Source organism: Typopeltis vanoorti, chromosome 2 (genome assembly GCF_054136105.1).
Source record: "Typopeltis vanoorti isolate ZY-2024b chromosome 2, IOZ_Tvanoo_1.0, whole genome shotgun sequence".
NCBI lineage: Eukaryota > Metazoa > Arthropoda > Arachnida > Uropygi > Thelyphonidae > Typopeltis > Typopeltis vanoorti.
This window is the reverse complement of record NC_143550.1, coordinates 128149783-128163701: the sequence shown is the minus strand read 5'-3', so window position 1 is coordinate 128163701 and position 13919 is coordinate 128149783. Positions and strand designations below refer to the sequence as shown.

Sequence of the window (13919 nt, the reverse complement as noted above, 5' to 3'; positions counted from 1 at the left end):
CTGTTCTCCTCCATAGATGCAGATTCAAATATGAACGCTTATTCAAAGAAAGTTGTGAAACTATCTTACACCGACCGAATTTAAATAGAAATGACTGTGTGTCTCTCTCTCTCTCTCTCTCAAAGACTGGGAGACTTTTATCTTATGTAAAAAACCATTTATCTTAATAGATTAAATTTGTTATTTCTGTTATTTCCTAGCACGCGGTAACAATTGTATTTTAATAGGTAATCCACCAAACGTTTTGCTTGTATTCCTTTCCTATTACCGTTGCAGACACTAAAGATGTGCTAGTGTGAAATACCTCCTTTTATTAATTAAAGATATCACTATGGTTTTTACGTGTTGCTTTATTATCTAGAGTGAATTTGATTGTATGGTGTAATGAGTTGATCTTGTTTAGAAAATCAAACAGGTCCTTTTTTGTGTGGTTCCAAACAATGAAAATATCATCTACATATCTCCACCACACTGTGGGTTTAGGGTCTACTTGAGATAAAATTTTACTTTCAAGATCCTCCATAAAAAGATCAGCACAAGATGGTGAGAGAGGGCTACCCATTGCAAGGCCAGTCAATTGCTGATATATGGTTTTATTCCTTAAGAAAAAGTTTGATGTTAATCAATGACAGAACAGGGAAGTGATATCTTGTGGAAACAAACTTCCTAAAATGTTGATAACTTCTTTCACAGGAATGTTAGTGAATAAAAATGTAACATCCAGGCTTGAGTGTAGGTCCGTTACATGTTGTTCAATTTCTCTACGAAATTTTGCGAATTTCATATGTAAGCATCCGAATTATGGATGTGTTGTTTGAGGAGGCTTGCAAGGTGTTTAGATGACAGATAGGTGGGCAAGTTGATACCGTCTACAATAGGGCATAACAGTATTCCATCTTTGTATACTTTTGTATACAAAGTCTTGGTGTTAGTGGATGCATAGACTTCAGTCTTCGTTTTAAATTTGCAGGCCAGTTTACCAAGCGATGCAATAAATCATTAGTATCACTGTGATTCTTTAATGTTGGATCTATGACTAGGACACGGTAAATGGACGTATCTGATACTAAGTTGCTAATTTTATCTTCGTAATCCCTGGTGTTTAAAATCACCGTGCAGTTGCCCTTATCTGCTTTTAATATAATATCTTTCTTTTTCTTTAAACTATACATTGTTCTTTTTTCCAGAGGGGTGATGTTTGTGTTAGGAGTTCTTGAAGATGAGAGGATAATAATACTTTTTAATCTAAGATCATTAGCTGTGGGTTCCAGTAACAACGAGACTGCCTTTTCTATATTACAATGATATCTACTTTAGGAATATGATCAGGTGTTATCGCAAAGTTAAAACCTTTCTTGAGTATAGAGATCTCTGGTTTTGTTAATATGTGATCTGATAGATTAAAAATTACTTTGTTGTCTGGCAGAGAAGGCTTAAATTTAAAATATTTTGGATGAAGATCGTTGAATTTTTTAATTTGGTTCTGTTTGCTTGTTATAAAGGCTTTCTCATAGCTAATATTGATCATTCTGTCTAGAAGTGACCATATATCTTGGTATAAAGCAGTGGTCTTCAAACTTTTTTGATCGCATACCCCCAAGACAGTAAAAATAAATGGTGCGTACCCCCAATGTCTTACTAATAATGATGGTTTCATACTTCCTTTACAAGCGTCTCATGACATAATACGCATGTAGGACGAGGTTCATTGTTGACTATCATCTATGTAAATCCCCATTTCAAGCAGTCTTCTTGATAATTTCGAACTTTCTTAGGCAAGGTTTTTTTAAGTTTCAGATTACTGTTTTTATCATTTAATTTGACTGATAACGAACTTGTTTGAATAAAAGAATCAATGCTATCTTTTCCTTGTTGTTCGTCTGATGTAGAAGTATTATCATAATTATCTTCAATTCGTGGTTTCTTTGGAGGAAATTTTTTTAGCCATTTATCCATTTTGTGAGGGTTAATTTGTAAAATTTAAATATAATTCATTTACTATTGATAATATTAATTCACTATTTCTAGTGTAAACGTAAAACTAAGCACAAAAAGATGTTGGAATTGCACAGAAACAATATATACTAAAAAATCGTTAAACTTACTTCTAATAGTCAATTAATTAATACAACTGTGGTGTCATCTGTACATAGCAGGATAACTAAGCAATTTTCCTTCTCTAGTTGGGCTTGTCAACACTAGGATGCTCTACAAACAATGGCAGTGATAAGAAGTAAGAGATTTACTCCCTAGTTTTAAAAAACATGACAGCTTTCCCATGGACGATTATGTGTGCAAAGTTGCCCATTGTGTGCTACTCGCAAATTTAAGTTTACAAGGATCTTTATCACATCTTTGTCTATATTAGATATATGTTTAATTGATGAAAGAAAGTAATATACTTTATCTTTAATTAATTACTTAATTTTTTTCCTATCAATATAAAACTTTTTTTTGACGTACCCCGACGTATCGACTCGTGTACCCCATGGGGTACGTGTACCACACTTTGGAGACCACTGGTCTAAAGTACTAGAGATATCTTCAAAAAACTGATAACATTGTAAATCTAGTGTGTTGTATCCGTTCATGTTAAGTGCCAACGATGTTTTAAAATAAATATGTTTTATTTGAATCTGACACAACACACTAGATTTCTATTAAGCAAAATAGATTTACAGTGTTATCAGTTTTTTGAAGATATCTCTAGTACTTTAGACCAAGATATATAGTCACTTCCAGACAGAATGATTAATGTTAGCTAGGAGAAAGCCTTTATAACAAGCAAATGGAACCAAATCAAAAAAATTCAACGATTTTATGCAAAATGTTTTAAATCTAAACCTTCTCTGCCAGATAACAAAGTTATTTTTAATCTATCAGATCACGTATTAACAAAACCAGAGATCTCTATACTCAAGAAAGGTTTTAACCTTGCAATAACACCTGATCATATTCCTGAAGTGGATATCATTTGTAATATAGAAAAGGCAGTCTCGTTGTTACCGGAACCCACAGCCAATGAACTTGGATTAAAAGCAGATAAGGGCAACTGCACGGTGATTTTAAACACCAGGAATTACGAAGATAAAATTAGCAACTTACTATCAGATACGTCCGTTTACCATGTCCTAGTCTCAGATCCAACATTAAAGAATCACAATGATACCAACGATTTATTGCGTCGCTTGGTAAACTGGCCTACAGATTTAAAACGAAGACTGAAGTGTATGTAAGATGGAATACCATTACGCCCTATTGTAGAGTATCAACTCGCCAACCTATCTGTTATCAAAACACCTTGTAAGCCTCCTCAAATAACACATCCATAACTCAGATGCTTACATACGAAATTCACAACATTTTGTAGAGAAATTGAACAACATCTCCATCTTCAATGTGGACCTAGTCGCAAACATGGACGTTCACTAACATTCCTGTGGAAGAAGTTATCGACATTTTAGGAAGTTTGTTTCTGCAAGATATCACTTCCCTGCTCCGTCATTGTTTAACATCCAACTTTTTCCTATGGAATAAAACCATATATCAGCAATTGACTGGCCTTGCAATGGGTAGCCCTCTCTCACCATCTTGTGCTGATCTTTTTATGGAGGATCTTGAAAGTAAAATTTTATCTCAAGTAGACTCTAAACCCACAGTATGGTGGAGATACGTAGACGAAATTTTCATTGTTTGGAAGCACACAAAAAAGGACCTGTTTAATTTTCTAAACAAGATCAACTCATTACACCATACAATCAAATTCACTCTAGATCTTCAAAAAGATAACCAATTCATTTCTGGACACCCTAATTAAGCAGCAAACGAAGTCATTTCAGCCTCTTAGTTTACCAAAAACCACAAATACAGAACGTTATTTGCACTTTAGCTCCTCCCACCACATTTCTCAGAAACTTAACATTGTGCACTCGCTTTTTTTAGCATGTGCACAATGCTACCCTCGGAGACTCGTCCACAAGATACTTTTCTCTGACACCCCACACACACACACACAAAGACAACGAGACGACACACAGTATATTTCTACAATCTCGTCATTCCATACATGGGGACAGTTTCTAATAAGGTTGCAAAACTCCTCAAACCCTATAGAATAAGAGTGACTTTTAAACCTACAGAAACAATTAGGCAACTCTTAAGATTTCCAAAAGATAGCCATCCTTTCTTCAAATATGCTGGAGTTTACAATATACCCTGCTTGTGCAGTTTAAATTACATCGGCCAGACTTCAAGAAGCTTTGAGATTAGACAATGGGAGCACATTGGAGACGTCAATAACAATAGAGAAGAAAAATCGGGTTTATCCTTTCATTTCTCAAGAACTAACCATATCATAGAGTGGGATAAAAGCTCCATTCCTTAATAGAGCAGGATTTCCGCTCCTGAATTGTTAAAGAAACCACAACAGTTGCCTGTTCTGTACAAAACCTTAACAGGAACCGAGGATTAATCTTGCACGAGATCTGGAAGACCCTTATTAGATCTCTAAACATACAAGAACTGAATTATAGTGCCAATTATAGAACGTTCCTGAATAACAACAAGTGAGATCATACATGTGCTATGCATGTATTGTGTGCGTTCTATTTTGTCAAATATAATTGGAATTATTCGATTTATAGTCTGTAACAGTTTTTAGCTTTATAGACTATAAGTGCCTTATATCAGTTATGTACCCTGAAGATACCAACAGCCTAAGTTGGTGAAACTAGTTGGTAAAACATAGTTGCTCTAAAAAATACTTGCTCTAAAAAATACTTGATCAATAAATCCCAATAGAAGTCGTTTCCATAGTTTTCGTTGTCAAGAAAATAACGTTTTAACATTATGTTTCATTTTATCTGATATCAAAATCGGTGATGTTAGTATCAGCTCTTTACTTTATACAGATGCTGCTATACTCTTAAATAAATCAAGTACAAGTCTGCAGGAATCTTTAATTAAATTAAATAACTGCTGCAACAAATTTGGCTTGAAAATCAGCAATAAGAAGATAATGACTGTGAAAATAGGCAGGACGATAGTAAACATGTGTTGCATCCTGTATGGAGAATGTTTGAAGTGCATGGTCTGACAGGTCTGTTTTACCATAGTGGACCACACACTTCAGACATGTCATAGAATTAACTGAAAAGGCAGTCCCTACACTGCCAAAATCGGTGATGAAAGAAAGTTCAAAGAAGCTTGTGAAATGCTGAAACATCATCCAAATCTAAACAAGAATGATGGATTAATAATTCCAAGAATATGGAGAACCCATATAAGCATCCAGAACAACTCCTAGACAGAAGAAAAGTTTTATAGTTCTGCTATAAAACCCCAATCATATCATTGGTATATTATTATATTGATATGTATGAAAAGTTTATTTTGTGATTTAATTTTTAATTTTATTTAATTTTTTTTTCCACCAGAGGTCAGGCTAGGGTAAACGATTAACAAAACATTTAAATTCATCTTACTTTTATGTAGTGTTCATGTAGCTTGTGTCCTGTACGCATGTATGCTTTCCTGATGATTACCTTAGTACAGAGGTCGAAACATTAAATATTATTTTCTTAATTATGAGTAAAGTAATTATTCCAACATGTGTTTTTGACTCCATAAATTCTTCACTGTGAATGCTGACTGCCATGTAACCTTAAAAGAAAGGAAAGAACCTCTAGTTCAGTTGCTGCTGAATGCTGTCACTGTCAGTATATTATTGTAAAATGTATCTTTTTATGATTGTCTCGAATCATTTCCATATTTGTTTCTGAATATAATCTTTTCTCCCCTTATTTTAATGTATTTAAAAAATTTATTATTGGCTTCATAGTAGTGACAGAACACGATGGATGGAAGCAGTAACACCACCGACTTCTGAAAATCCAAATGAAAAAATATATGAAGAATGGGGTAAGTTAAACATAACAAATGCTCAGATGGTGGCTATTATGCACATTACTTTTTTAACAGTGCAAAAGTTTAAAAGCTGTAAATGTTATAATAATATATATTATTATAGAGGTTGCACAATATATCCACATGTAATAACAATTTATTTATATCCAACTAAATTACACTTGAAGAAATCATGTTTTGTTTTCATCCTTATTTTACCAAAGCAAAAGCAAACTTTTGCATGTTGAATATCTTCACGATAGACTGCTTGTGTGTAGGAGAAGACTTTATGTCAAGTTATCCTTATATTCTGTGAGTAGTACCATAGCAAACAACACAATCCCTTCTTCATTATGGTATACTAGGGGCTGCTTGATGTAAAGTCAACTACATATATACAATTAGTCTAGTCGTGAAGATATTTCATGTGCACACTTTTCTTTGCTTTTGCTTAGGTAAGCTAAACATGAAAAATTAGAATACAGTTTCTTGTCAAGTATAATTTACTTTCCTTCTCAGTGGAAAAAACTTACTACAATGATTTATACCTGCATTTACACCTTTGAATTATGCATTATCTGCATAATTCAAAAGGTAAAAAAAAACTTACTGGTCTTTCATAATCCCATCTCTGCTAAGTTAAACTTTTGGAAGTACACATAACGTGACATTAAACCTAGATTATTTTTGTTCTCTTTTTCATTTCAGTTCTGCTTTGAATGTCTGGATAACTGTCATATGAAATGCAAGACATTGTAGATTACTGCTAATAAAATGTTGTTTCTTCCTGGTTGTGTGGAATGATAAATAAATTTATGTTCTCTCTTTTTCTGCACATTTCTACTATATGTTCACCTGTGCAGATTTCTCCTGAGCAGCATCTGTCCTCCAAATGCCAGTATATATGGTTAACTCTGAGTTTCTGTAAGGGCAGGTCAGACTTAAATATCTCTGATTTTTTACTCCCTTGGAATAATGGTAACTTTATACTGTGTTGTTTCCATTCCCTGGCTGTTCATTTGCTTATGATTTTAATGTAAGTAGAATGACAATTCTAAATTCAGGAATTTCTTGACTTGATGGATGCTTTTCTGATTACAAGTTGTAAGATGTTAATGACAGTTTTCATAATGTGACCTTAAAAGATATTCTAAGCAGTGGCAGTTTGTATATAAGCACTGCAACACTTCAGCACCCTCAAGGAAAAAATGAAAAAATTAAATTTTGTGTTTATAAATAATAACAATGCTTACAACATTATATAAATGCAATACAACATGTTAAAGGTTACAGCTTATGTTTCAACATTGATTGAATAGTTAATAGTTGGAATTGTTCGATTAACACTTTAGATTACAAAACTAATGCATTGTCAAAATTATCATGTTCGGTCGGTTGCAGCTAGACTTGCCAATACTCGTTTGCACTTGTCACTGCACATAACAAGTGAATCTGACACTGCTCGCTGAGCAGTGTTGCTACAGATAAATTGTATGCTTGCGCATATTATTTCTGTGAGATACAAAACTTTTATCATTGGCGTGTTTGTGGTGAGGGTAAAATATTTTTGGTAAGTCTTATTTTATTCTGTTAAAATAACATATAATTATTTATTTATTATAGATACAAGGCTGAATTATGACGAGTGTCACTGTTAAAATATAAAAAGAAATATATTTTCTCAATTATTATTACTGATTAGGAAAAAATGAATTATTTTTCTTATTTTGTATATGCAACACACCCACTTAAAATTTTCACTAGCCACCACTGATTCCAAGTTTAAAATGTTTGCAGTGTAAAAACTGTCATTAAACTAGAATAGAATAGTATTTATTGGTCTAGAAACTCAACTACAGCAGAGGTTTGTCAATTTCCTTATGTTAAAAAAAAAATTTTTAAAAAAAAAGCACTCATCTGACAGAAAAAGTCTTCATCTTGACAATACAACATATAAGTTGCCTTCACTTTCCTAAACAAATAAAGCTAAGAGTTTTACAAGTTATATATACTGTGCTTGCACTTGCAGAAATCTGATTTGGCTGTTCACATGACAAGTGAGAAAACATAATGCTATTTGGCAGCAGACACCAAAATGTTTTTGATCTGCTCTTCTAAAAACAGTTTAACTTAATGGAGTTGAAACGCAAGACAATCATATCATCCAGAAAAACAATGATGCTTACATTTGACATCATATATATTATTATTAAAAGAGACCTCCAGGGATTCAGACTCATCGAGGGAGGCCACATACTACATACACCAGGCATCATATTTATTCTTGAATTAATTCACACTGCTTGCACTCACAACATCCAGTGACAATCCATTCTAATCACGTACCACCCTCTGAGAGCCCTCACATCCTTCTTGGCAGCCTTCATTCTCAGCTTCCAAGGATGCCCCATCGTCCTTTCCCTACCTCCATCAATTGAAATCCTGTATGACCCTTTCAGAAGTTTGTAAGTCTCAATCATGTCACCCCTCCTTCTCCTGTTTGCTAGTGTCTGCAGTCTACAAATTCTCAATCTGTCTTTATAATCAGTATTCCACAATCCTGATATCATTTTTAACACTCTTCTTTGTACTCTCTCTCTCCAATATATCAGAATCACAGTGGAAACCAGGAGACCAGACCTGCGCACAATAGTCCAAGTGAGGTCTTATCAAGGCCTTGTAAAGAGGCAAAATGACATCCTTATTTTTACATGTGAATGTTCATTTCAGCATTGCAATTATCTTTGGAGTTGTATATTTGCAATCTTTGCCACATGGCCCCTAAGCTTCAACTTCCTATCTATTAACACTCCAAGATCCCTAACCTCATCAGTTTCTTCTAGCCTAATTCCACCAATATAATACGACATTGGATATCTAATCATGCTGAAGTGAATGACTTTACATTTACTGACATTGAACTGACACCCATTTTCCCATGCCCAGAATTCCAGCCTATTCAAATCATTCTGTAAAGACTGCATATCAGTAGCATTCCTGATTATCCTATCTATCTTTGCATCAGCAAATAATTGTATGTCACTTATCAAATCCTTCCCAATATCATTAATGTACAGATTGAATAGCAGTGGACCAAGCACTGATCCTTGTGATACACCACCTGTTACCTTAAACCTTGCGGACTCAGATCCCCCGTATATCACTTTTTGATATCTGTCAGTCAGCCATCTTCTTATCCATGCTAATATTGTATAACCCAAACCCATTTTCTCCAATTTATGCAGCAGTCTGCCACGCTGTATTCTGTCAAAAGCCTTAGCAAAATCCGAAAGTATCATGGTGTATCCATTCCCCCTGTCTCGTTCAATGGTAGCATTGTTATAGAATGTGAGCAAGTTGCTAAAACATGCTCACATTCTTTCCTTTCCTTAGTAAATCCTTGTTGTTCATTACAAAGTAGATATTCAATATCAACCCATTTCTGAATGCGGCCCTAACCAATTTTTCCAAAATCTTCACCACCACTCTTATGCAATGGAATTACCATACATTCCTTCCATTCCTGCGGAATCTTCCCTGTTCTGAGACTCATAACACCCTGGTCAAAGGAATGATCAATTCAGTTGAATACTCTTTTAGCACACATGCTGATATTCCATCAGTCCCTATTGCTGAATTCCTATTCAGTTTGTGCAACAGCTCTAATACCTCGGCTTCACACACCTGCATTTCTTCATCTAGTGAAGAGGTAACAGTGAGGTCAATGTTGCGTTCACCAGGTTGATAGCTTTTAATGAAATGGGCACTCATTAACTGAACAACCTCTTCTGCATCTGTAACCCTCACGTCATCTGGATTTAGAAGAGTTATTCTTTCATATTCATTCTTTCTTTTACTTGCAGCATATGGATAGAATTCTTGTGGGTTGTCTTTAGCATGCAGAGTCCGTTTCTTTTCATAATCAGACTTTGCTTTCCGTACAACAGTTGTGACTATTCTAGCCTGTTGCTTATAACGGACATCATCCTTATGCAAACGGTATTCCTTCAGATCGTCCTTTTCTTATGAATCTCTTGCTTAATAAGATTACACATCCATTTGACTCCTACTCTATTTATTCTTCGAACTTTTGGAACACATTCTGATATCGCATCATTTAAGTGTTGTTTAAATGCTTCCCATGCACTGTCGATATTCTTTCCATCCTGCAACCGATCCCATTCCACTGAAATCGGTATACTCCTCAGTTTGTCATAATTTCCTGCTTTGTAGTTCAGCATGTAACCTTTTCTGAATGGAACATTCATAAACTTAGTCACTTCCCAAGTGTGCACTGCATGATCACTGTCACTAACTGGAGGCAGAATAGATACATCTTTAACTGAAACACCCTCTGACACTATAATCAAATCTAACACTCTTTGACCTCAAGTTCCTTCTGTCACATGCTGCTTGAGGAAGTTGTTATGCAACAGCTCAATAAATGCATTTTCATTCTTCTCATGAGATTCTACTTTTATCTAATCGATATTTGGGTAATTAAAGTCTCCCATTATGATTACTCTTTTTGTGCTCACCTTTTCTATTTAGCGATGCATTTCTTCATCACCAGCAACCGATCCACCAAGTCTGTATCAACACCCCCACTATGTAATTTGTCTTGTTAGATTCCACCTTACACCAGATGGCTTCAAACTCACTGCCATGTGAAATATTGTTAGTAGTATTACTACATTCATAGGTCTCAACTCCAACTGGATTTAAGTCATCCAATATCATTAGCAGCACTCCCCCTCCTTCCCTATCCACTCTATCCTTCCTAAAAATACTGCACCCATGACACTCGATACCAGTTAGTAGCTGATTCTGATAGCTAGGTCTCACTAATTCCTACAATCTGAGGTTGCAACATGTTGACTAAGGCAACAAACTCTACCCCTTTGTTTCTGATACTCCTAGTATTCATGTACAGACATAATAATCTATCTGAATGTTCTTTTGTATACTCTTGTTTGCAGTCTGCCTGACAAAGTTGGACATCTTGCAGATCTCTATTCTTCTCTAATGTTTTACACATGTAGACATCTTTGCACACATATGCTGTGTCTGAACACTAACCCGAAATCGTTCTTGCCTCGTCAATGTTTCCATGACAAAGCCCATTCCCATCATTAACACAGTTATATTGTTGTGTCCCACTTTTACTGTCCTATAATTGTTAATTACTCTTACAAGTTTATTTTTTCTTGTTTGTAACAAATTTCTTACTATACGTGATATCACCCAAATACAAGGTATCTAAGCTCTTGCTCCCTCTTCGAATGTATGCTCCATCCATTAACTCAGTACTGGTGTACCAAACTCTTCTGGGTCTATTCCACTCCCTTTTGTTAGGTCCTACAGTAGTTCATATCAGATTGACTCTGTACTCAACTAACTCTGTACTCTTGTTGCTAACTAACTCTCTTATATAAGATCCCTTCACCTTATCCATGTAGGATTCATGGCTCCTTTCCTGAGATTTATTCCTAGGTGAGTTTCTCTCTTCCTTGCATGACCTTAGAATGCCCCTTTCCTCTGATCGGTTTTCTTCCCAACAGATATGTCTCCTTCCTCATATAGTCACACTTAAAGTCATACCTTGATAGGAAATCATCACCCAGAATCAGTTTGATGTGTGGGAGAGAGGACCCTGATAGGACCAGAAACTCATGCCAAACACACAATCTGAATTCAGGTAGGTATATCTTAAGATTTACAGACTTTGAAGCGTGAGTGGTGAAAGTTGTTACACCTGATATTCTCGTGTATCGTTTGAGGTGAGTGATGTTGTCCTTGGCATAGGGCTCTATTATCTTAAAGTAGTCCTCAGATATGAAGAATGATTGGGCTCCAGTGTCCAGCAAGGCATTGCAATGTTTTCCATATATACTGGCCTTCACCTTCATCTCATTAGACTGCTCCTTCTTTCCTTGCCCTTTACTCCATACTCTGTTTGTATAAGTGTGCGAATTCATTTCTCCATTATAACCCCTACTAAAGCGTTTCCTGTTGATGTAACAATTTCGAGCAAGGTGTCCAAGTTTTGTCGCAATTGAAGCATCTTGGGGGCTCTCTACCATTGCTCTGATCATCAGTTCTCCCTTGATCCAGAGGATTTACTGTTGCCTCCTAGGAGGTGATTTCTGATAGCCTCTGCATTACAGAATCCAACTGATCAAGAAGGGGTCTTTGTAGGTGCTCAACTTCCTCTCTAACGAACTTGGTGGTTTCTCCAGCTCTGTTATAACCAGGCTCTGAGGTCCTCACAGACAAAGGTCCCAGATGTCTCATCACCTCGTCTAACCGATCCATAAAGGGCTTTTGGAGAATTTCTATTTCTTGCTTGACAATGGCCCTGATGTTATCTGAATCAGCATAGGACTCTGTCAATTTGTTTATCAACTGACTATTGCCCCCCCCCTTCTATTCCTTCTCTTGCCTTAGGTCTTTCTCTCTTTTCCTTACTCTCTTTATTATGGTCAAGTCTTTTTTCAGAACTTCCCTTCCCCTCAACCATGTTGACCAACCCGGTACAGTTGCGGGACAGAGGTCTCCAAGCATTTTTTCATGTTCTTTGACAGCATTGTAACAGTCACTTAGATTGGTCAACCTTTTGTTCAATGCCGTCTCTTTTAATTCTGCTTTGACTCCCTGTCTGAACTGCTGGAAGATGGCCCAGTCCAGGTGAGGCTTTTCTTCACCATGGACACTCAGGGTACTTGCCACCGTCAGTAATCTATTGTGAAATTCAGCTACACTCTCCCTTTCCTTCTGAGCTTCCATAAGTTGGGCCCTAGACTTCCCAGTTTCGAGAATTGAGAAATTAGGACCGTCTTAAATCCAAGTAATCCAGGGTCTCTTTGAGAATGGGAGAGGAGTACAGGAAAGTTTTTGCCTTTCCCACCAGTTTACTACGGAGCAAGACAAGCAACTGAAAGTCAGTCCATCCTCCAACCCTTCTAAGCTCTTCTATATAACAAAAAAAATTAATAACATCATTGGACTCCTTGCCCAAAAACTGAGGGAACACTTGTTGAGGGTTAATGTAATGAAAAAATTCACTATCATTCACGCCTAAACTACTAGAGGGTTCCCGTCATACTTGCATCCAGTTTACAGTATATTACACTTTAAAATTCCAATAACACACAATTATAACTTTTGCCTTTCAGTTGTCTGATATTCGCACCCAAAACCACTTGCTGTGATTAGCTTATGATTCAAGTTTAATTAGCTAAACCACATCCTGTCAGCTGCACCATTTATGTTATGTCCCTCCCCCCCCTTTTACCGTCCTATAATTGTTAATTACTCTTACAAGTTTATTTTTTTCTTGTTGGTAACAAATTTCTTACTATACGTGATATCGCCCAAATACAAGATATCTAAGCTCTTGCTCCTCTTAGTGACCTAAAACATTTATATTTTTTAGCTGTGCCATTTAGTACATTTAGTTTATGAAAAGAATCAAAACAAGAAGCAATTTCTTAAACATGTTAGGTGTGAAACAATTATGCAGTCGTGACCTTGAACTCGCAACTTAATCTTTCTCCCCCCCCCCCTGCACGGCTAGATTCGTACGTTATTAAAAGCGGTGCATTGAATGGCAATTTCAGACAACTGGGTTTTCAATGAGCAAAAGTTTATTATACACATAAACACAATACAATACATTAAAATTTGTTAAAACTTAATTCAATACTAAGCTGAAGCAATACTAACAAAAAACAAATGATAGGTTATAAAATTCTATGTGGGAAGGGCGATTATGCCACCACAAAAGACTCCACACATATGATAAAAGGATATCCTCTCAAATGTTAACAGTTGACTAAAACTTCTCATCTGTCTGAGCACAATATTATGATACAACACCTTAATTAAACACAATTAGTTTATACACGTTAACTCACGAGTAATATGGGTTAAACAGTCCTATCGCTACAATAGTAACCACATTCAATTCTTTAAACAGCTCTCAGACAAAATATAGATAACATGCATAAGTTTCT

The 13919-nt window shown here is 35.7% G+C and overlaps 1 protein-coding gene across 1 annotated transcript in view; it reads left to right on the top strand.

The window, feature by feature from the left end:
* The window catches only part of Exn (Ephexin), a 265308-nt gene that overhangs the window by 222100 nt on the left and 29289 nt on the right, over nucleotides 1-13919 (top strand). The window contains exon 11 of the mRNA XM_090413075.1: nucleotides 5840-5919. Within this exon, the coding sequence (XP_090269201.1) occupies nucleotides 5840-5919 (80 nt within the window). The remainder of the gene's footprint in view (nucleotides 1-5839; nucleotides 5920-13919) is intronic.